This window comes from Nymphalis io, chromosome 29 (assembly GCF_905147045.1).
Source record: "Nymphalis io chromosome 29, ilAglIoxx1.1, whole genome shotgun sequence".
Taxonomy (NCBI): domain Eukaryota; kingdom Metazoa; phylum Arthropoda; class Insecta; order Lepidoptera; family Nymphalidae; genus Nymphalis; species Nymphalis io.
The window spans coordinates 7,260,577-7,284,289 of NC_065916.1; the positions used below are offsets into that span (position 1 = coordinate 7,260,577).

Consider the following 23,713-nt stretch of genomic DNA (forward strand, 5'->3'; position numbering starts at 1 on the left):
CAAAAGACTTAAAAGATATGAGTGAGTGTAGTTTGAATGTGTTGACTAGAGTTCAGAAGAAAAGGATGGAAGAGGAACATAGTATTTCAGGGATGAACAATGATTCTTTGTGTGATAGTGTGAATACGGACGATTGGCTTGATCACCCAAGAGTCGTAGAGGTACACAACAAACCGAAGATATCGATAGAATTAAGATTTATCAACAAAAGTAATTTACAAAAATTACGAAAAGACAATGAAATCGCATGCGAATCTAGAACTTTTATATACGTTTTAAAGAAAATGACAATTTATATAAATCCAGCTATTCGATCACAATTATCGCGAGGCGAATTTGTGAGGAAGCTGTCTGATTTTTGTAAAAAAATAAATATTAACGAAGTATACTTCATGAAATGTAAAGAAAAAAATAAATTTATAGAGCAAGTAATAAATTAAATTAAAAGTATTGAAAATTGGCCCGGTCCAAGAATTATTGTGTTAAATGAAATAGAAAGAATTGACAACAAAGACGACCAAAGAGTAATATTAAACGATTTTCATCTCCTCCCCACTAGTGGCCACGCGGGTATTAAGAGGATGTTGAATAACATTAAAAAATATTACTTTTGGCCAGGTATCGAACGAGATATAACAGCATTTGTGAGACGCTGTGACAAATGCCAGAAACAAAAGTATTTTATACCCGTTAGGGAGCCTATGATTGTAACTTCTACAGCTCAAACTCCCTTCGAAAAAATTTCCTTAGATATTGTAGGACCTTTAGATAGAGATAGTAATAATTATTCATATATATTAATACTCCAATGTGAGTTATCTAAATACGTAGAAGCATATCCGTTAGTTTCTAAGAGTTCAGTTGAAGTTGCACAGGCATTCGTAAATAACTTCATTCTTCGACATGGAATACCCAAGGAAATAGCCACAGATCGAGGTACCGAGTTTATGTCCACAGTAATGAAAGAGGTATGTAGTTTATTAAAAATTAAAAAATTAAATTCCACAGCATACCATCATGAGAGCATCGGCGCTTTAGAAAATTCCCATAAGAGTTTAGGAGCATTTTTACGCATACAGACTGACAACCACTCCGAGTCTTGGAGTTCCTGGCTACCCTTTTGGTGTTTCTCGTATAATACTTCCGTTCACCGTGAAACAAAATATACCCCATTCGAGTTAGTTTATGGCAAAAAATGTACTTTACCTAGTAACTTAACAAAAACCGTAGAACCCCTCTATAATTACGACGATTATCCATTAGAATTAAAATATCGCCTACAAACCTCACAAAAAGAAGCAAGAGAAAATCTTATAAATAGTAAAATTGTTCGAAAATCAAAATATGATTCTAAAATGAACCCTATAACTTTTAAAATCAATGATTTGATATTAGTTAAAGAAGAAACAGGCAACAAACTCAGCGCAATTTATTCCGGTCCATATTTAGTTATTAAAGATTGTTTACCAAATGTTGAAATATTGAAAGATGGAAAAAATTATGTGATTCACAAAAATCGAACGAAATTGTATTACCCTTAAAATATACGTAAAAAATATTATAATATGTTATGTATACACATTGTAGTTAATTTTTTTTGTAATTATAATAATAGTCTTAAGTTTTTTTTATGATTTCTTTAATGTTGTACCTATGTCAATAATATGATGATTTAAATACTGTTTTAACATAAAAAAAAAAGAAATATATGCATTTCTTTTTTTTCTTTGAGAGGGAAGGTGTGGTATCTATCTAGATATACAAATGTTTAGTGCCATCATAATATAAAACCCACACCAGTAACGTTATGCCCGGTTTACATTATTCCAATCCAGTGATCTAGCGAGATTCCAGTCCAGTGCTGGACTGGATCTGTAACGTCTACATTATTCCAGTTATTTAGAAGCCGTTGAAGTGTGAACACTATAGTGACAATGATTTCAAGAAGAGATCAGTTTCGAAAATGTTTCAAACGTGCTCAATCACTCTTGCTACAAGAAGTTATTAATGAGGTTGATAAGGAACTAAAAAAAAAGGAACGGATTTGGGTGAGAAATTGGATCAGCGAAAGAGATCAAAAAGGAGGGTCAGCAATACTTTTGCAACAACTGAAGATAGAAGATCCCAATGAATATAGACTGGCACTGAGAATGACAGCAGAAAACTTTGAAGAACTGTTATCATTAGTTTCGATTAATATCCAGCGTAAGAATACGTTGTTCAGAGATGCTATACCCGCAAAATTAAAGTTAGAAGTCACTCTTTCTTTTTTAAGTACTGGAGATAGTTACAGAAGCCTCAGTCGTATGTTTCGATTGCCAAAACCAACTATTTCAAAAATTATACCAGAAGTCTGTCAAGAAATTAAAAGGGCATTAAAAGACCACATCAAGGTAATATTTTTTTTTTAAGTATCATATCTATGACAAATTAAGCATTATTGAAAGCATTCATGATTATATTAATGTATTCTGGGTCATCGCTTACTACATTTAACGAGTCCTCGGTGGTTTGTGTATCTACAGACGCTGGACTATTCAATGGCATATAAGTACTACTACTCGTGCTTGGTCTTGACGCATAATTGTAATTTGGTCTATTCGGTTTTATAGGACTATTCATATCGTGTAGTCGACATCTTGTTATCACACTCTGTATTTCTTCTTGGCCTAGGATAGCCTGTTCTGTAGAAAGGGTTCTTAATTGCTTCGCAATGTGTTTCGCGAAGATGTCGAATTCATCTTCCACTGTTTCTGATTTGGATAAATCGTATTGCATATCTTTCATGCTACTGACTATTGTAGACAGCTGTGAAATTTTACTTCTTTTCTTTCGCGGTTCTGATAGACTTACTTCTGGGTTTGTATGGGTAGGGTTGGTCCCACATTGGTCACTAGGTTGAGTATTGTCAGTATTTTCTTTATTTTGAGCATCATCAGTATTTTCCTGAAAATAAAATATTTTTACTTTCTTTTTGCAGATACCCACTGCGGAACAATGGAAACAAGTCGAGGAAGGCTTTCGGAATAAGTGGAACTTTCCTTTGTGCTACGGAGCGTTAGACGGAAAACACATAAAAATTACTGGCTCCTATGAATATGGAAGTACGAACTTTAATTATAAAAAAGAAAACAGCATAGTATTGATGGCTCTTGTTGACCATGATTACTGTTTTACGTATATCAATGTGGGCGCAAATGGAAGCGCTTCGGATGGTGGTATTTTCAAAAACTGTTCCATTTTTACTGAATTAGAAAATGGCAGTTTTATTCCAGAAGATGGAGTGATTGTGGCTGATGCAGCATTTCCACTAAAAACATACTTAATGAAACCATATCCTGGGGCTAATTTAACTTTTGAACAAAAAATATATAATTACAGGCTGTCCCGTGCTAGACGCGTTGTATAAAACGCTTTTGGAATATTAGTAAGTCGATTCAGAATTTTCGAAAAAGCTATTTCAACTAAGTTACATACTGTGGATCACATTGTGTATGCAGCTTGCTCTCTACACAATTGGTTGAGAAAAAAGTCAAGCAATTATATGACTACTTCTTGTGTAGACCATGACGATCACAACGACCATCATTTGATTAATGGAACATGGAGATCCGAAATAACCTCTTTAGATAGTATCATACAGCAGGGCAGTAACAACTCAGCAACACATGCCAGGGAAAAAAGAACTCAATTTACTAATTATTTTGTGAACGAAGGAAAAGTGCCATGGCAAAATCATATGATACATTGATAAATTTGTGTGTTTTAACAAATAATATGCTACTAAAATAAAAATAAATAAAAATCTTAAAATAAATACCTGTGTTTTACGCTTCACCATCACATTTTTAATAAATGAATTGAATTCGGCGAACCATTTCACTTTGGGTTGTTAAACATTGCCACTACCACCAGATGTGGATGATTTCTTAATCTTGTCTAGTTCAAGGTAGTATGTCGAACGAATGCTTTTTATTTTGTTTTTCACATCTTCCGGTGTGAATCCTTCAATTTCCATACATTATATATACATTAAGATATCCTGCGGTCAAGAACAATACCAGACTCTACACGGCAGCTACTTGGCAGTTATCCCACTAAACTGCAACCTGAGAACACCCGCCTTCACTATCTCCAACTCCAACGACCAAATCAAAGGACATGTCATAAAGATCATCGAGATGCCCCTATACAACGAGTCAAGACATCAAAGTCACCCGAAGCTCATCTTGAATTCCCCGAATCTACAAAAACTTCACGCCCTGAGCAACGAGATAGCGACGCAATCGCCCATACATCTAGATAACGTCACCGACCCAGTCATATATCACACGACTATACCCATGTACCTCACACTCTTCGGTACATGCGCGCTCATCGCTACTCTACTCTACCGCCGGCTACGCACAAGAAAAGTATCCAAAGTCGTCTCGGAAAACTACAGCAGCAACCCTGAAATCGTTTGTGCAGTCCCAGCTCCACGCACTATCAACCCCAGCCAAATAAGGGTTGATCCTGGATGCCTAGCAGCGACCATCTCGCACAAGTCCATCGATACTCGCTGTTCTTCGGGGGGAGGTGTTACACATAGCCAGTAGATCGCTGCATCAGCATGCTTGCCTAAGAGCGCTTGTAGACGTCCGTTTTTTTCACCGGATAACGGACCGTGTTTTTTGCCGGATTCGCGGTGGTGTATGAATTATAATGAATGTGTGTACATGCACCGGACATCGGTCCGGCGAACAATTTACGCCGGATGCACCACCCCTTCCCCTCGGCGCGACGGACACCGGTCCGGTGTAAGAAATGGCGGTCATCCACGCCAGTGTATTGGTGCGTGTTGACGCTGCCGGACGTATTGCCTGTTTTCTGTTAATTGAGTGCCGTCTACCTGCGTTCTTTTAAAAATGGGTGATATTGACATGGAATTGTTAATAAGTTTGGTTGAAAATAGGCCTGTACTGTGGGACAAAACCCAAGAGTGCTATAAAAATAGACAGTCGAGTTTTGCCGCTTGGAGAGAAATTTGTCTTGCGTTAAATGAAGGTTTTGAAACGATGTCCGAGAAAGAAAAAAATGATTTTGGTAAGTAACATTTTATTTTCATTATTTTTATGCATGTTGATTTTGCCATGGTACACACGCCCTACTGGTGACATGAAATACTCTGCATATTTGTTACGAATCATATTTGCTGTTACATTACCTCGTGTTGAATGGGAACGAGGCAAATGGCATAGAGTAGACACCATGTGTGATCTAGCATTATCAGTAGCATTATTAGCAATACCCTCTACTTTATGAATTATGTTTTGTAATAAGCAGCATGTTTTTACAATGTTAACAGCAGTATCTGTTGAAACATTTAATGGTCTATGCAAAATCCTCCATTTATTGGATAAAATACCAAATGCGCATTCGACGTAGCGTCGCGCTCTTGTGAGACGATAATTGAAATTTTTTTTTATTGAGTCAAGTTGATGCCCACCGTAAGGACGAAGTACGTGTTGATGTAAAGCGAAAGCTTCATCAGCAACAAATACATAAGGTATTCACTGCCTGCACCTGGCAACTGCTTAGGTCGAGGAATATTTAATTTATCGCCTACTATTCTTTTCCAAAATTCTGTTTCTTTAAATACTGCTGAATCGCATTCTTTGCCGTAGGCTCCAACATCAATAAAAACAAAATTATAGTTTGTGTCTATCACAGCCATTAATACTATTGAGAAATAGTGCTTGTAGTTGAAAAACATTGATCCACTTTCTTGTGGCTTGATGATTCTAATATGTTTGCCATCAATGGCTCCCAAGCAATGAGGAAAATTTGCATTCGTCTCGAAATTTTTTGCTATTGTTAACCATTCGTCTTCCGATGGTAGTTTCATATAAATTGGAGAAAGGGTTTCCCACAATGCTTCAAATACTTTTTGTACAATACAGCTGATAGTTTTTATACCCATTCTGAAACTGTAATGTAGATCACTAAATGTGTTCCCTGCAGCTAAATATCTGTAACAATTTTTTCTTTTTTAGGCAAAGATATCATAAAAAACTGGAACAATGCAAGAGATAACTGGATGAAATATCACAAAAAAGTTAAGGAATGTAAATCCGGCTCTGGTGCAAAAAGTCTACGAAAATATAAATTCTACGATCAAATGCTCTTTTTGTGTAAAATTGTGACTCGCCGAACAACGGAAGCAAGTATTACATCAGAAAAAAACATCACACAATCTCACAACAAAGAAACTGACTCACAAACCAATAATGACCCTACCGCACCAGCCAATACTACCGATTTAACAAAAACAAGCAAGAAGAGAAAGACAGACTGTAGCGAAGTTGATCGACAAATGCTTACTTTAATTAAATCAGTTGAAGATGAAGACAAGAGTAAGAGTATGTGTTTTTTCAAAGGTATTGCTCCGATTGTAGACAAGTATAGTGATGACGATTATGTTGAATTCCAATATGAAGTCATTAAAGTTATGAGAAATTTAACTCGGAGAAATCAAGCGTCCATGCAGCAGCAAAATTACAATTACAATATTAATCGAGGCTACACTACGGCTACACCCGACTACAGGATACACGAATATCAACCAACACAACCCATTCCATCGACATCCAGGATGCCCTATGAATATCAGCCAACACAACTCATTCCATCCACATCCAGGATGCCTCAAGAACTCATGCAGCAAGATGATTCCCAATCTTCAATGATTACTGAATTAAGTTCAATCACATCGCCTGATTACGATTTCGATTTTTCTAAAACTCCTTAATTTATTTTTTGAGTATAATAAAACAATTACTACCTACTAAATTTTGTTTTAATTAATACAGGTAATCAATCCCCTTTTCTATAATTTGAAATTGAACATCTCTTTAACATACCTTATCGTAACGGCTAATCTCTCTGCCGGGGAAATAGATTTACGCATGTCAGTATCCTCGTGTCTTATTTTATCATATATGGCTGTTAATAATAGTTGAAAGGTTTCTTTCTTCATCCGAAAATAATTGTAAAATTTAGTTTCATCTTCTTCCAACTGCGTAAAAAGAGTTTGAAATGCACCATATTTTTCCCTTTCCAATAATATAGGATGCACCCACGATGACCTTTTACGTTTTTCTATTTCTTTTTGTTTCTTCTTGTACAAATAGTAGGCCAATACGAGTTTTTTTTTCTTATTATTCGACATTTCACACGTGTGTAATCTCTGACTACCAGTTCAAAACTAACGCATATAGACGGCAGTCCATCCATCCGGTAAAAAAAATATGTATACAAGGATAGCCGTTTATTGACGGTCCGTTATCCGGTGAAAAAAACGGACGTCTACAAGCGCTCTAAGGGATAGTTTACACGGAGCCAACACTGGCTGCCAATAAGACTGGCAGCCAGTGCTGGCTTGGTATTGGCCTTGTGTAAACAGTTTTTCAAGCCAAGCCAGCGCTGGCTGCCAACGCAGGCGAGAATAGAGCGACCGTCTATTTTTCTAGCCAGTGACCTCCGCCCGCATACCCTTCGACCCCGCGCCAGCGTTGCGGACACGTGTAGACGAGTCTCGCCAGTCACTGGCGAACGTCCGTACGGTGTGTGTTCTTTGTTGTTTTATTTGGAATTTCTGCGACAAAATGCCGAGAAAATTCAACGAAGAGGATACTTTGAAATTCGTACAACTTTATAGAGAGCACGAATGCTTGTGGGATAAGCGTTGCGATGCATACAAAAATAAAGAAATGCGCGCTTCGGCACTAGAACAACTTCGTGTGGGAATGAATATAGAAGAACTGACTCTCGATGAAGTTAAATCAAAAATCAAAAGTATTCGAAGTACGTACTACTTGGAACTCGACAAAATCGAAAAATCTACAAGATCTGGGGCTGGGGGGAGCGTTTATAAGCCAAAGGCAAAATGGTTTGATGAATATGATTCGTTTGTAAAGCCGGTTTCTATGAGGAGAAAAACCATAGTAAGTAAAATCACATTATTATTTATTTTAAACGAAAATTACATTTAAGCAAAATTATAAAGTATTTTTTTACTTACAAAGTTGTTATCTAAGTTGTTGTCAAAGTTGTTATACATTTAACATTTTATTACCCACTTGATATTGATTTGGAGGAGTTGTAAATGTTATTGAGGATATTTGGAATATTTTTAAAGTATTGATAAGAAAACGTTACTTTGTGCACAAAGTGCATGGTTAGTTTATTTCCAGTTCTTAACGCGGAGTCATCTCGGTTCGATGTTTATTATTGATTAAGTGTATGAAACTTTGTTGAAACAATAATTTTAATAAGTTTAAACACAAAAAATGGATAGTACTGAAGCAGAAGCTGCTCAAGTCGTAGCTCTTATTCATGAGGGGGGGTTAAGTCAGCGAAATGTGGCTAGAACACTAAAATTAAGTCGTTCAGCGGTGCGAAGAGTGTACAAACGCTACTTGGAGACTGGGGAGTATCGCCGGAGACCAGCATCTGGCAGGGGGCGTGTCACGAACCCGACCAATGACCGTTTTATTGGTTTGACGTCTTTAAGAAACCGACATCTTTCGGCTGTTGACGTTCAAGGTAGACTCCGAGAAAGTCGTGGAGTGTCTGTGAGTGAAAATACTGTAAGAAGAAGACTTCGAGAGCAAAACTTAACCCCTCACAAGCCAGCAACAGGACCAAAACTCACAGCACCCCATCGACAAGCAAGACTACAATTTGCTAGGCAGCACGTCGATTGGACACTGGACCAATGGGAGACAGTATTGTTCAGTGATGAAAGCCGAATGTCTCTAGTAGGCTCTGATGGACGACGTAACGTCATGCGAAGGCCAGAAGAACGCTACTCTCAGTGTTGCATTCGAGAAACAGTCCTATTTGGTGGAGGCTCTACAATGTTTTGGGGAGGTATTTCTTTGACGGGACGCACAGAGCTGGTTTTTTCCGTAATCGTGCTGTTAATGCTGAAACTTACATAACGGACATTCTGGAGCCTCATGTGGTGCCTTACGCTGGATATATTGGGGATAATTTCCAACTTATGCACGACAACGCACGACCTCACGTCGCTAGAATTGTTAAAGACTATCTCAGGGAAGTCGAAATTCCAGTTATGCAGTGGCCAGCCAATAGTCCGGACTTAAACCCGATAGAGCACCTCTGGGACCAGCTAAAACGTACGGTTCGAGCACGAAATCCAATTCCAGAAACCCTGAATCAACTAGAAGCTGCCCTAACTGAAGAATGGCAACGGACCCCACAGGAAGACATTAAAAAGCTAATCAGGTCACTTAATAGGCGTATGCAGGCAGTGATTAGGTCAAGAGGAGGAAACACTCCCTATTAAAGTAAGATTTAGGCACCCAAATTTAAAAACAAACGGCATAATCGTTTTGTACACAAAAAAATAAAATTGCGTAAAATTTTGTGTTTTCGTGTTTTGTCACATATTTACCTAAAAACCTATTTTTTGCGCACTATTTCTGTTTTTGTACAATCCTACAATTGCATTTTTTTATTATCAATCTTAAAAATATAAATATGTGGTAGTTTAAAACCATACGATAGCTTTTTTACAAAAAATGTAGGTGGGTCGATTTTTTTGGAGGCCAGTGTACTTAACGTAATTAAACACTTTAAAGCGATCACAAATCACACATATCCTGCGAGTTACGGTGACAGGGGATATTCATCACAGTATTCACCTTTTAATGATTACCGTGGACAATATGGTTATAATACTGGCCCCTCTACCTCTGCATCAGCGACTGGCCCCTCCACATCAGCGGCTGATGACCAAAACTCTCAATTTGAAGACCTTTCATCATCTTCAGTAATGTCTGATAATTTAATTTCCAATATTTTTAATGAATAAAAATTTAAATAATTGTTATTTATTTTTCGAACCTCAATGTTACTGCTAGTCTTTCTTCTGCTTGAATACTCTCCTCATGATTGTGTCTTCACGTTTAATTTTAGACCTTAGTATATTATTCATTTCATCAAACGAAGACACTGACATCCTAAAATAGTTGAAAAAATTTTCTACATCACTTCTAAGTTCCATAAACAAATGATAGAATTGTCCATTTGTTCTCTTAACTCCAAAATTGGATGAACCCAAAATTTTCTCTTTTGACGTCGCCGCCGTCGTCTCCGCTTGAGCAGAAGCAGCAAAAGCAGTGCTTCCTCGTCAGAATCCATGACTAGACTGCGGTAGAAATTCAACTGCTTGAGCGGTTAGTAGCGACAGCTCGAGCAGTCAACAACCGATTGCTCAAGCAGTCAACGCCGACCGCTCGAGCGGTCCGTGTACGTCGCTCAGTCGTTAACTGCTCGAGCAGTCCGTGTACGCCCGCTCTTAGATAAGCTCGGTAACTGCCATTATTTTACAACGTTAGACCTTGCCAGCGGATTTTATCAAGTTGAAATGGACCCAGCTGATATTCACAAAACGGCCTTTAATGTAAATCATGGACACTTTGAATTTTTACGTATGCCCATGGGTCTTGAGAATTCACCATCCACGTTCCAACGTGTGATGGATAACGTCCTTAGAGACCTTCAAAATGTCATTTGTCTCGTTTATCTTGATGATATAATCGTTTTTAGTGTGTCCTTGCAGGAACATATGGTAAATTTAGAGAGAGTCTTCAAAAGACTTAGGGAATCGTACTTTAAGATTCAGATGGATAAGTCTGAGTTTTTGAAGCTAGAAACCTCGCACTTAGGCCACGTAATAAGTAAGGACGGCATTAAGCCTAACCCTGACAAGATCGCCGCCATCCAGAAATTTCCCATTCCTAAGACAGCCACCGAGATAAAACGTTTTCTTGGATTATTAGGATATTATAGAAAGTTTATTCCAGACTTTGCGCGCATTGTAAAACCTATGACGCAATGTCTTAAAAAAGGTTCTAAGATCACCTTTAATGACCCTAAGTACATTGACTGTTTTTGATTTTGACATTTAATGACATTGATTGAAAAGTGTAAATCACTACTGACTAATGACCCTGTCTTACAGTACCCAGACTTTTCTAAGGACTTTGTACTAACGACTGACGCATCTAACTTTGCCATAGGTGCTGTCCTTTCCCAAGGACCCATAGGACACGACAAGCCCATTGCCTACGCCTTACATTCTACTGAAATTCATTATAGTGTAATTGAGAAAGAGTTATTAGCTATGGTGTGGGCTACTAAATACTTTCGTCCATACTTATTTGGGAGAAAGTTTAAAATAGTTACAGATCATAAGCCCCTGCAATGGGTTATGAGCCTTAAAGAGCCAGGTTCCAGACTCACCCGATGGAGACTTAAGTTGAGCGAATATAATTTTACTACAGTATACAAGCAAGGCAAACAGAACACCAACGCCGACGCTTTGTCCCGCATTGAAATTAACAACGAGGACGCTATGTCTATTGCAGTAAATGTATCTGAAAAGACTCACTTAGCAGTAGGTTCCGAAACCCTAACAGCCCCTACTGACAACTCTGACACAGAGACTATACATACTAGTAAGGAATCCCCTATTCTGGAAGTCCCAATAACCGATGACCCCTTAAATAGGTTAAGTAGACAAATCTGTTTTGTACTTGTAGGTGACATTAAGAAAGGACCGACAGTAACTAAGCCATTTGAAACACATACCCGAACGACCATTCTCATTGAGATTATTAGCAGTGTACGAAGAATCAGAAAATCGTCAACTCCAAAAACTTTTGAGTGAAATCGACCTTGGCGATGAGAAACCATCTCAACTTTTGAGACGCATGCGAGATTTAGCCAGGGGGAAAATTCCCGACGAAACGCTGAGTATCATGTGGCAAGGTCATTTGCCAGCCGCAGTACGCTCCGTCCTTGCCGTCACTGATGTAAAAGATTTGGAAAATTTGGCTACTATTGCAGACAAAATTATGGAAAATACAAGGCCTATTCAAATAGCGGAGGTTAGTAGTAAACCGTCGACGTCAGCTGATAACCTTTCCGTGTTGCAAGCAGAACTGGCTCAGTTATCTTTACAAGTGATGGAATTGCAGAACATTCAAAGATTTCAACACAAAAAACGAAATTATAATATTCATAATCGCAACCGATCAAAATCCCGTGGCCGTAATATGATACGACGTAAGTCACGGAGCGCCGATGATCTTTGCTACTATCATGCGCGATTTCGCCATAGAGCTAACAAATGTACAGAGCCGTGCGCATGGAATAAACAAAATACCCAGAACAAGGAAAACTAAATAAGGTGCAGTCAGTGGCGGATGTCTGCACCCTTTTACCATGCCACCGCCTTTGCGTGACCGACTTAAACAGTGGTCTACGTTTTTTGGTGGACACGGGAGCCAACGTTTCTGTTTTGCCAGCCGTTAAAAAACCCTACAGACACAGTGATAGTGACAGTTATAGACTTTATGCCGCGAATGGGAGTGAAATACGAACATATGGAACTAAGCGCTTAGAGTTAAATTTAAAATTAAGAAGACCTCATGCTTGGAATTTTATACTCGCCGACGTAAAACAGCCTATCCTTGGTGCCGATTTTTTAAATCACCACAAACTCTTAGTGGATGTAAATGGTCGAAAACTTATCGATTCTGTTACGAGTCTTAACCCTTAATAACCTAGAGTTTCAATTTTGATACTAATATTTTAAACCGAATATTCACATCACTATTAGTTTTTTTTTATATGTTGGCTGTATGTATTTTACTGTTGTATAGTATTCTATCCAACAAAATTAAAAAAAAAACAAATGTCATTATTGTTTTATTTTATCTGTGACATATTACTTGCGCGGCAAAGTGAACAAGTAAACACATTTTACTAAAAGTTTTGTTGAATATAAATTTGATATATTTTCTTTTTCTGAAGAATATAAATACTTTTGAGGTAAGTGAATACATTATTTTCGCTATGATATAATTATTTTTAGCAAATGCATGTTTTGCTTGAAGAAATTAGTGCTTTTTTTTTGGTATCAATATTGATACTTCAGGCATTCCGCCCTACATAAAACCTACCTACTAACTCTTTAGCTATAAAACTTTTTGAACTTTCGTTTCATATTTTTTCTGCATAGCTTGGTGTGGGGATTACTTTTGTTTTTATTTATTATAGAAATTTATCCAAAATGCGGCCAGAAGAGATTGAGAACATATTGAAGCGGTTAGAAAATGGTGAAATTTCGGAAGACGATTCCACCGACAATGAAGATGACATAGACTATTATTCGAGCCAAAGAGATCGTCTGATGGAGCTAGATGATGAAGAGGATGTAGGTAATTTTCCCACTGACCCAAACTTGTATGCAGATCCGCCTGCAGCAAACGTAGATACCGACATGCAACATAATTTAGAGACTGTTGAACGAAACCCAACTCCTACAACCAGCAGCCAGAACAACCTGCAAACTGCACCTTTCAACTCTAGAAACTTAGTGTGGAGAGTAAAAAATATGGATTTAGTCCAAAATGCTTTCCAGTTTGCTGGAAATACTGAGTATTCACAAGAAATTATGAACTTAGACACTCCATTTCAGTTTTTTTCTTATTTTTTCGGTGAAGACATTTTGAGATTTCTAGTGGACGAGTCAAATAAATATGCCTTCCAAAAGAATCCCAACTTTACAGAAACTGTAACTGTCTTAGAATTACGTAAATTTATTGGAATTCTTATTTTTACTAGTGTATATCATTATCCTAGTGTCCGGTCATACTGGTCTAACATTACAAAGTTTGAACCCATAGTACAAACAATGAATCGCAACAGATTTGATAAAATTAGAGAAATTTTTCACATGAATGACGACTCTAAACATTTGCCCATTGATCACCCCCAGCACGACCGACTGCATAAAGTAAGACAAGTGATAGACTATTTGAACAAGAAATTTATTACTTTACCATTTGAGCATCGTCTATCACTAGACGAGCAGATGTGTTCCACAAAAATGAAACATTTTATGAAACAATATTTACCCAACAAGCCCCATAAGTGGGGATTCAAATTATACGTGTTATGCTCTCTGTCTGGTTATGCCTACAGTTTTGAGATTTACTCGGGAGCTAAGGACATGGACCGTTTACCTGGCGAACCAGACCTCGGAGCTGTGTCGAATACAGTTATTCGATTGCTACGACCAGTACCAAGGCATGTCAATCATATAATTTATTTTGACAATTTTTATACGAATATTCCTCTGGTACATTACTTGACCAACGAAGGTATTTATTGTCTTGGAACAGTACAGAGAAACAGGCTTGGAAAGTCGTGCAAGTTGCCGGATAAACGGGAGATTATGAAATCCAACGTACCCAGAGGAACATATCTCGAAAATGTGGCCTCTCACGAAGGCCTAGAATTGTCGGCCACAAGTTGGAAAGACAACAAACAGGTATTATTACTATCCACGTATGTTGGCGCTGAACCAGCGGATACTATAACCCGCTACGAAAAAAAACTAAAGGCCAATATTCAAATATCATGTCCTCGGGTTGTAAAAGAATATAATGCACACATGGGCGGCGTTGATTTGATGGATAGCTTCATTGGTCGATATCGCATCCGCATAAAGTCGAGAAAGTGGACAACGAGGCTCTTCTACCACTTGTTAGACATGACTGTCATCAATGCTTGGGTACTGTACAAAAAGGTAAACACAAGGAAAGGAAAACTTCAGAAGAATATTATGAAGTTAGCAGATTTTAGAACTGAGCTTGCCGATACTTTATGTAGATATCAAAGTCACTCAAAAAATAAAAGGGGCAGACCCAGTACCAACAGTCAACAAGACAATACAGTACCCTCTAAAAAACCCCGGACAGGTGCACAAGTACTACCCCCAACTGACGTGCGTTCCGATTGTATTGGCCATGAAAAAATATTTATGGAGTCTAGGAATAAATGTAAATTTAGTAATTGTAGGAAACTTACCTCCTGGTTCTGTAAAAAATGCAAAGTATCGTTATGCGATAATAAAAACAATCGATGTTTCGCATTATTTCATGCATAGGTCATTTAAGATTTCTTTATGGCCATAATGCCTGAAGTATCAAAATTGATACCTGTTTTTTTTTAAATAAATATGTAAAATAAATATTGTGATTTATTTAGCTATTTTTCCCTTCATCTAGACCCTCAAGCAAATACAGTAATATTTAACAAAGAAGACTCGCGTAAATCAGGCTACTAAGAGTTAAACGTTATTGGGTTTATGGTAAATTGCAAACAAGACACTATCAAAACAATACAGGTCACCAACCCGTACTACGATTTATTGTCAGCTTATCCCGATATAACAAAACCTATGTGTTACAAAAATGTGCCAAAACATAACGTTATGCACCACATCGAGACTACTGGACCCCCTGTCTTCGCCCGCGCTCGACCTCTTTCCGCCGACAAATATATGAGAGTTAAGAAAGAGTTTGAATTCATGCAAGAAATAGGCATATGTCGACCTTCGAAGAGTTGTTGAGCCAGTCCACTTCACGTTGTTGCTAAAAAGAACGGTGAAATACGACCCTGCGGCGATTATCGCAGTCTTAATGCCTGATGGCATTAAGACTGCGATATGCGACCAAGCCAGATAGGTACCCGATTCCGCGTATTCATGACTTTACATACCCACTGGTTGGAAAGAAGATATTTTCCCGAATTGATTTACATCGTGCATACCACTTTATTCCGATGGCGCCGGACGACATTGAAAAAACAGCAATAATAACTCCATTTGGCCTGTTCGAATTTCCACGAATGACTTTTGGCTTAAGGAACGCAGCCCAAACTTTTCAGCGCTTTATGAACCATGTTGTTTTTGAAGGTCTGGATTTTGTATTTAATTACATCGATGATAGCATTATTTTTTCAAACTCGGAATCGGAACATCGAATGCACTTAGAGACCGTTTTCAAACGTCTTAATCAATACGGCGTTACAATCAACTTAGCTAAGTGCGATTTTGGAAAAGCGAATGTAGACTTTTTGGGATACCACGTATCTGAAGAAAGCATACGACCTTTGAGTAATAGAGTGAAGGTCATTACAGACTATCACAAGCCAAAAACAGTATCACAATTGCGTCGCTTTATGGGAATGATTAACTTTTACAGAAGTCATTTACCTAAAGCCGCTAAATACCATGCAATTTTGAATGTATATTTACATAATACAAAACGTAACGATAGAACCCCAATCACATGGAGCAAAGACGCTGAAGAGGCATTTGAATTGTGTAAAAATAATTTAAAAGAGGCCGTTTTGCTGTCGCATCCTGTTTCCGGAGCACCTTTAGCTATTATGACTGACGCATCCAACACGTGCGCAGGCGCTGTTCTTCAACAAAAAATTGGCCAAAAATGGAAACCGCTATCCTTCTTTTCCTGCAAATTTAGCGAAGCTCAGCAACGTTATAGTGCTTACGACCGGGAGCTACTATCTATATACATGGCTGTAAAACATTTTAAGTACATGATTGAAGGTCAACAAGTGACCGTATTTACATCACATCAATACATCAAAAAATCAAATAAAACGAGGATCGCGACTGCTTAGTTGGTCTGATACAAACCAAGACGAAATCAAAAGGTTTTTTTGGTTTGATTTTATATATGGGCATAGTTAGATTGCCTAAGCTAGCAGATTATTGGTCAACAGACCCCCTGATTTGCCAATCTTTCCCGCGTACGGTTATGTCTCGTAACAGGTTTGAAATTTTGTTACGAATGGTACATTTTTCTAACAACGATAACCAAAGATACGGCGACCGTCTGTTCAAAATACGTGAATTGGTAAATATTTTGAATCTAAACTTTGAAAAATATTACTATCCTCGAGAAAATCTCTGTATTGATGAGTCTTTGGTACCATTTCGGGGTCGCATTATATTCCGACAATATATCAAATTGAAGAGACACAAATATGGAATCAAAGTTTTTAAATTATGTACTAATCCAGGCTACACTAACAGAATTTAAATATATGCGAGAAAGAGAGGCGAGACCGAAACTACAACCCCAACCAATGTTGTGATGTCACTTATGGAAGGATATCTTCAAAAAGGTCATACATTATATACCGATAACTGGTATACCAGTATTGATCTTGGACGCAAATTGTTAGACAAAGAAACGCATCTTGTAGGTACTTTGCGAAGAAATAGAAAATATTTGCCTAAAGATGTTATAAACGGAAAGATAAAAAAAGGAGAGTTTAGAGCTAAAGAAAATGAAGATGGTATGACATGTATGAAATGGAAGGACAAAAGGGATTTTTATTTACTGTCTACGAAACATTCTATTGGATTTACAAGGACATACAAAAGAGACAAAGAAATAATAAAACCGATTATAACAACGCGAAATCTTCTGTGGACCTATCTGATCAAATGATCGCATACTCAACACCTTTGAGAAAAACTGTAAAATGGTACAGAAAACTTGCTGTTGAACTGTTGATGAACACTGCATTACTCAATTCTTACATAATTTATAAAGAAACCACGAAGTCTAAAATAGGTATAGTAGAATATAGGAAAAAGCTGTGCAAATATCTAACAGAATCGGGCAAAGAAAACAGTAATCCTGACATTCCGTTGACAAGAAATAGGAGGCAAAAGCATGAGCTAAAAAAGAAAGAAGGACCTGTAAAAAAATCTAGAAAGTACTGTTCACGGTGCTATAAAGTAAATGTTCAAACAATCGACAGAAATTATGCTAGAAAGAAGACTAAGCAAGAATACTTATTGCCCACAATGCCCTAATGAACCACATTTTTGCCTATCTTGTTTCAACGAGGAACATAAAACAATGTAACTTTTCCTTGACCTCGACTGATTATTGTATTCAGGGCCGTCTTTACCAGGGGGTGCAAGGGGTACGGTGCACTCGGGCGCGGAGCGCACGCGGGCGCCTTTTGAGCGCCGAATTTTTGGATATTTTATTGAACTTAACGCCATTGCCTATGTTCAGCAGCAGGCGCCGGGCAGCCTCCGAGGGCGCAGGCTGAGTCCCGCACCCCGGCGCAGAATAGACGGCCCTGATGGTACTTCATTACTCAAAATGACATTTTTTTATAATTTTCTAAGCTCTATAAGCCCAAAATATGATTATATCGAACAATAAAAAGTTCTCATAGTTTCATTGTGTCACATTTTATTTTTCTCAATAAAACCTAAATAAATCCCGTTCTAAACATAAAAACGTTAGGCCAAGTTGAACATAGTTTTTCCAGGGTCTTGTCAGTCAATTTTAATAGACAATAATGAGCTAAACGTGCCGGACAGCTGCCTGGGATCATCTTAATTACATACTGTGGCGTCAGTCACCCGGGACTGACATGGCCTTAACAGGTACCATGTCTGTCAAGCACCGGTGCCTGACATGGCAGTTAACGTGTGGCGACCATCCGCCACCCGCTATCCGCTCCGCTTGTTATTATTGCACCGAGAGCATACGCATCACGCATCAAGCGCATGCACGCAGACGAAGGTGCACGACAGGACCGCGTGATCGGCGCGGGGGACGGGCGAGGATTGCGGCGCACTGCACCATTCGCTCGCTTACCGCGCTACTAGCTACTACTTACTATCTCTGTTCTCGCTTCTCATTTATGCTTTATTATTGCTAAGGGTATCGCTAAATGTATGTGCTTAATACACATTTCTAAGTTTAAATAACGTTGTATTATTCATCTCTTTAAACGTTAACGTAAGTGAGTAAAAGCACTAGATTAAACTTGCCACAAACGTGTTAAAAGAAAGGGCGACTTATGCATGTGGTACCGTAAGATCAAGTAGAAAAGGGATGCCAAAATTCCAAAAACTGAAACGTGGACAAATAGCCGCTTACTCGTCTCCTCCCCTCTTAGCCCTAAAATGGCAAGATAAGAAACCGGTCCTAATGTTGTCTACAATACACGATGACAAAATAATACCATCAGACAATGTAGACTACTCAACTGGGCTACCCAAAATGAAACCACAGTGTGTGGTAGACTACACAAAAAATATGGGGTCGGTTGACATTTCTGATATGATGACTAGCACATTGGGTTGTACAAGAAAATCAAAAAAATGGCATAAAAAGCTTGGGTTTCACATATTTGACATGTTTTTACTTAATGTTTACGAAAAATGCCGAATGATTTCGTAAGGTAAGTAACACTCAAGTAGGTATATATATATCTATATCTCCACCAAGCTAAGTCGGGCGGTTAAAAGGTTAAAACGAAATATCGACATCTAAAAGTTAAGTATTGCACATCCCTCTTTTTTGTCGGTATGTATTTATTTTTCGATTCACTTCACTGTGCCGGGCGCTGGGGGCACGCCAACAGATATGAAGTCGGGCGGTTAAAGGGTTAAACGAAGATATTAAGCAGAGTAAAATAGTTATTTATAATATAATAATACGTCACTAAATGTATTTTTATACAATTTACCAGAGAATATTGTCAGAATAGTTAGACTTAAATCGCCGACATCATTAGAGAGTGCGTTAAGTATTGTGTTGGAGGAGGTGAACTTTCGCGAACAATACAATCAGCGAAGTAAAGTGTCAAATTCAAAAGTTAATAACTCTTTTAATCAACCAACATATTTTAAGCCTAATAATAATTTTAATTTTCCTAATGAACCGAATTTATCTATGCCGATTTACCCGTCTAACCAACAACACCAATTTAAATTCGGAATACCGCATGTAAACCACAGACAACATATGCATATGCCTACAGGTTTTAGACCAAATTTATCTCCATATAGGTTCGGAATTGATAAAGGACCACAAATACCACCACCAAGAATTAATCCTCAATACGGACACCGACCTATGCAACAGTTAGGTTACCGTCCACCTTTTAATAGTAATAATTATAGACCCCAAACACAATTTGGTTATAGGCCTAACTTACATCAAGACGGAACAGGACAAAATGACGTGTCAATGAGAACCGTAGTACAAAATAAACCGACTTTCCCTATTAATGAGACACATGCATATGACGCCAATTACTATGACAATGAAAACTATTACGATCCTGAATTCTATATTTCAGAAAATGAGCCCTATGAACATAACTATAATAACAAAACATATTACAACGAAGAGACAGACGAACAAACTACAAAAAAAAACTAGTGACCTTGATAAAAAAATTTATTAAAAAATTGAAAATAAAGTAAAAAAAATTTCAATAGTAGCCTCAAATCTACTAAATACAAATGCAGATGTTCTATCCCATATAAAATTAAATGTAATAGGATCAGACGACAATACGTCTATAGCAGTAAATGTCGATGAAAAGGAAACTACTTCAAGACCACTTACAAGACGTAACTAATCAAATTCTAGAATTAACCGGAAGACGTAATACAGATGACTCTAGAACTGTTACTGTAACTGACTCTGAGGCGACCATATCAGTTTGTTCTGAAGATTTAACTGAAATCGAACCTCAAAACCGAAATAATAACGCTATTAAAATTTTAGAGAGTAATAAAGAAAAATTATTATCCGTGCTTAACCCTTAAATGGACAGTGTTGTTTTTAAACAACATACTAAACATCACTGATAAAATTGACCTTCTTTTAATTTTTTGTTAATTTTGACTTACTTTTACTACTACTACTTTACTACTTACTTACTTTACTAGTGGCGCGAAACTAAGTTTTGTTTCTGTGTTCGGACTTTGATAAAATATAATGTAAGTAGTATATAACATATTTTTATTTGCTTGATTATATCTTCAATTACATGTTCATGTTATAAAACATTGAAAATCACTTGATGCTACTGTCGAATTAGGCGAAATCTGGTATGTTGTAGGAAAACTACAATGAGCATTGCCTGCTAAATAAATGCATGTTTGGTGAAGGATTTTTATTTTGCTTTTCAGCATGCCGCGATTACTAGAAAGCGAAATTACAAAGTATTTAGAAACTCTTGAAGATTCAGAAGATGGCTTAGACGGGTCAGACTCCGAAGTAGAGGATGAAGGTCACTATTATCAAACAGTTCGAGATGTTCTTCGAGACCTTGAAAATAGTGATGAAGGTGAGAATGCCCTGATGAAGTGGATGCTGATCCTCCTCTCGTAATCGACAACGATGAAAATATGCCAGACCCTCCTATTTTGGAAGCCGAAGAAGCAGCACCCCAGAGTAGATCACAAGGGATTTCTAAACGACCTCTGGTTTGGCGAAAACGGAATCTTGTTACTGCTGAAGACAGCCTTATTTTTAGGGGAGAAACTCAGATAACGGAAGTATTGATGTCTTGTAACACGCCGTATGATTTTTTTTCATTTTATTTTACATCAGATGTAAAAAAGCAAATTGTAGAACAAAGTAACTTATACGTAGCCCAGAAACAAATCTCCAATCCTGAAATTACAAATGAAAATATCCTAAATAAATTCCTAGGCATTCTGATTTACACCTCAGTTATAAAATTTCCAAACACCAGGGCTTACTGGAGTGAAAAATTTGGTTATGATCACATAAAAAATACTATGCCGTTAAAAAAATTTGAAAAAATAAGATCCACTCTCCATTTTGCCGACGATACGCTATGCTTGCCCAAAGATCATCCAGACTATGACAGGCTATTTAAAATAAGACCTCTTGAGGAAACGCTCAACTGCCAGTTTGGGAATGTTCCCTTAGACCAAAGGCTTTCCATAGACGAGCAGATGTGTGCAACCAAAATGAGCCATTACATAAAACAATACATGCCCAATAAACCCCACAAGTGGGGGTTCAAATTATATCTCACCTGCAGTCTACAAGGATATGCTTATAGATTTGAGGTTTACAGTGGAGGGGGCTCCAAAAATAACATCTTACCTGGTGAGCCAGAGCTTGGGAGAGTCTGGCAATACAGTCGTCAGGTTAGCTAGAATGGTATCACGCAATGTGAATCACATTATATACTTCGATAACTTCTATACTTCTGTGCCTCTCGTCACCTATTTAGCTAAGGAAGGAATTTTCTCACTGGGAACAGTAAGAGTAAACCGATTGAGAAATTGCAAATTGCCTGAAAAAAACACTATAATGAAAAAGAACGTACCCAGAGGATTCTATGAGGAAAACGTGGGGACTGTGGATGATATTGACGTAAGTGCTTTTGTGTGGAAAGATTACAAGCCCGTTAACCTTCTTTCCACTTACGTAGGAGCAGAACCAGCAACCACAGTCACACGCTTTGATAAATCGAAGAAAGAGAAAGTTGCTATTCCATGCCCCAAAGTCATCAAAGAGTACAATGCCCACATGGGAGGCGTGGACTTATTAGATTCATTTATAGGTCGTTATCACATCACAATGAAGAGCCGCAAGTGGACCATGTGCTTATTTTATCATTTCCTGGACCTCGCAGTTATAAATTCATGGGTTATGTTCAAGAAGGTAAATAATATAAAAGGAAATGATCAACTTCTCAATTTGGGTACATTCAGACTAGAACTTGCTGAAACCCTCTGCAAATTGGGTCTACCTGCAAATGGCGCTAAACGTGGTCGACCTAGTGGGAGCACAATACAAAGAGAACTTGTAATGAAGAAGTTCCGAGGACCAGCTTAAGCAATTCCTTTGAAAGACGTCAGTTTGGATCAGACATGTCATTGGGCAGTTTGGCTGGATAAGCAGCAGAGGTGCAAATTCCCAAAATGTTCAGGCTTTACATTCAAAATGTGCCAAAAATGTCGTGTATCTTTATGTGATACGAAAAAAAGCAATTGTTTTTATAAATATCATAATGCATACTAAATAAATACATACATTTCAAAAACAATATCCACTCTTATTTTACCCATACTTGCAAAATCTCAATGAATGCGCAATGTAGTTTATAAACAACACTCACATTATTGCAAAAAAAAGTATAGTAAATTGATGTCTAGATTTTTTTATTCATTTTTCCTAGACAGTATACATGTCTATTTCACAAATATATTTTTTTAAAACGTGAAACAAAAATCGTCCATTTAAGGGTTAATAACCTTGTCAGTCTTTACAAAGCGTGGATGTCTTATTATACTCAAATTATAACCAATATAATAGTAAGCCAACAGATGATGAATGAGATATTTCTCATGAAGTATTGTGATGTTTTTTGGAAAATAACCGGGATAGACCGGATGGCTGCCTTCAACATTCAATAATTTTGAACAACACTTTGAAATTCTAATTGTATTCTTAAGAAACCTTTTGAAGATATATTTCAAGATGTTTTCATGATATTTCTATGGAAAGACTTTAAAGAGGTTTAAACTTTAATTAAATAATTTTACAAACTGGACCTTGGTATGTAATTTCTACATATTATTTTCGCCGCTGTGATTAACCCTTAATAGCCTAGAGTTTCAATTTTGATACTAATATTTTAAACCGAATATTCACATCACTATTAGTTTTTTTTATATGTTGGCTGTATGTATTTTACTGTTGTATAGTATTCTATCCAACGAAATTAAAAAAAAAACAAATGTCATTATTGTTTTATTTTATATGTGACATATTACTTGCGCGGCAAAGTGAACAAGTAAACACATTTTACTAAAAGTTTTGTTGAATATAAATTTGATATATTTTCTTTTTCTGAAGAATATAAATACTTTTGAGGTAAGTGAATACATTATTTTCGCTATGATATAATTATTTTTAGCAAATGCATGTTTTACTTGAAGAAATTAGTG

At 37.3% G+C, this 23,713-nt stretch overlaps 1 protein-coding gene and 2 pseudogenes across 1 annotated transcript; 2 read left to right on the forward strand and 1 right to left on the reverse strand.

The window, feature by feature from the left end:
• Positions 1–1,799: 1,799 nt before the first annotated feature.
• Positions 1,800–10,322, reverse strand: LOC126779633 (uncharacterized; annotated as a pseudogene).
• On the forward strand, positions 1,935–4,598 carry LOC126779398 (uncharacterized). The gene is made up of 3 exons (XM_050503321.1): positions 1,935–2,393; positions 2,981–3,343; positions 4,038–4,598. Exons 1-3 carry the CDS (start codon positions 1,935–1,937, stop codon positions 4,596–4,598), a joined length of 1,383 nt encoding a protein of 460 aa, XP_050359278.1.
• A 1,509-nt stretch (positions 10,323–11,831) lies between the features above and the next one.
• Positions 11,832–21,113, forward strand: LOC126779399 (uncharacterized; annotated as a pseudogene).
• The last annotated feature ends 2,600 nt before the right edge of the window (positions 21,114–23,713 follow it).

Coding starts and splice junctions, on each gene's coding strand:
- LOC126779398 (XM_050503321.1), top strand. CDS start 1,935: ATGATTTCAAGAAGAGATCAGTTTCGAAAATGTTTCAAACGTGCTCAA. Junction 2,394..2,980: donor CATTAAAAGACCACATCAAG/GTAATATTTTTT, acceptor TTCTTTTTGCAG/ATACCCACTGCGGAACAATG. Junction 3,344..4,037: donor TAATGAAACCATATCCTGGG/GCTAATTTAACT, acceptor ATATACATTAAG/ATATCCTGCGGTCAAGAACA.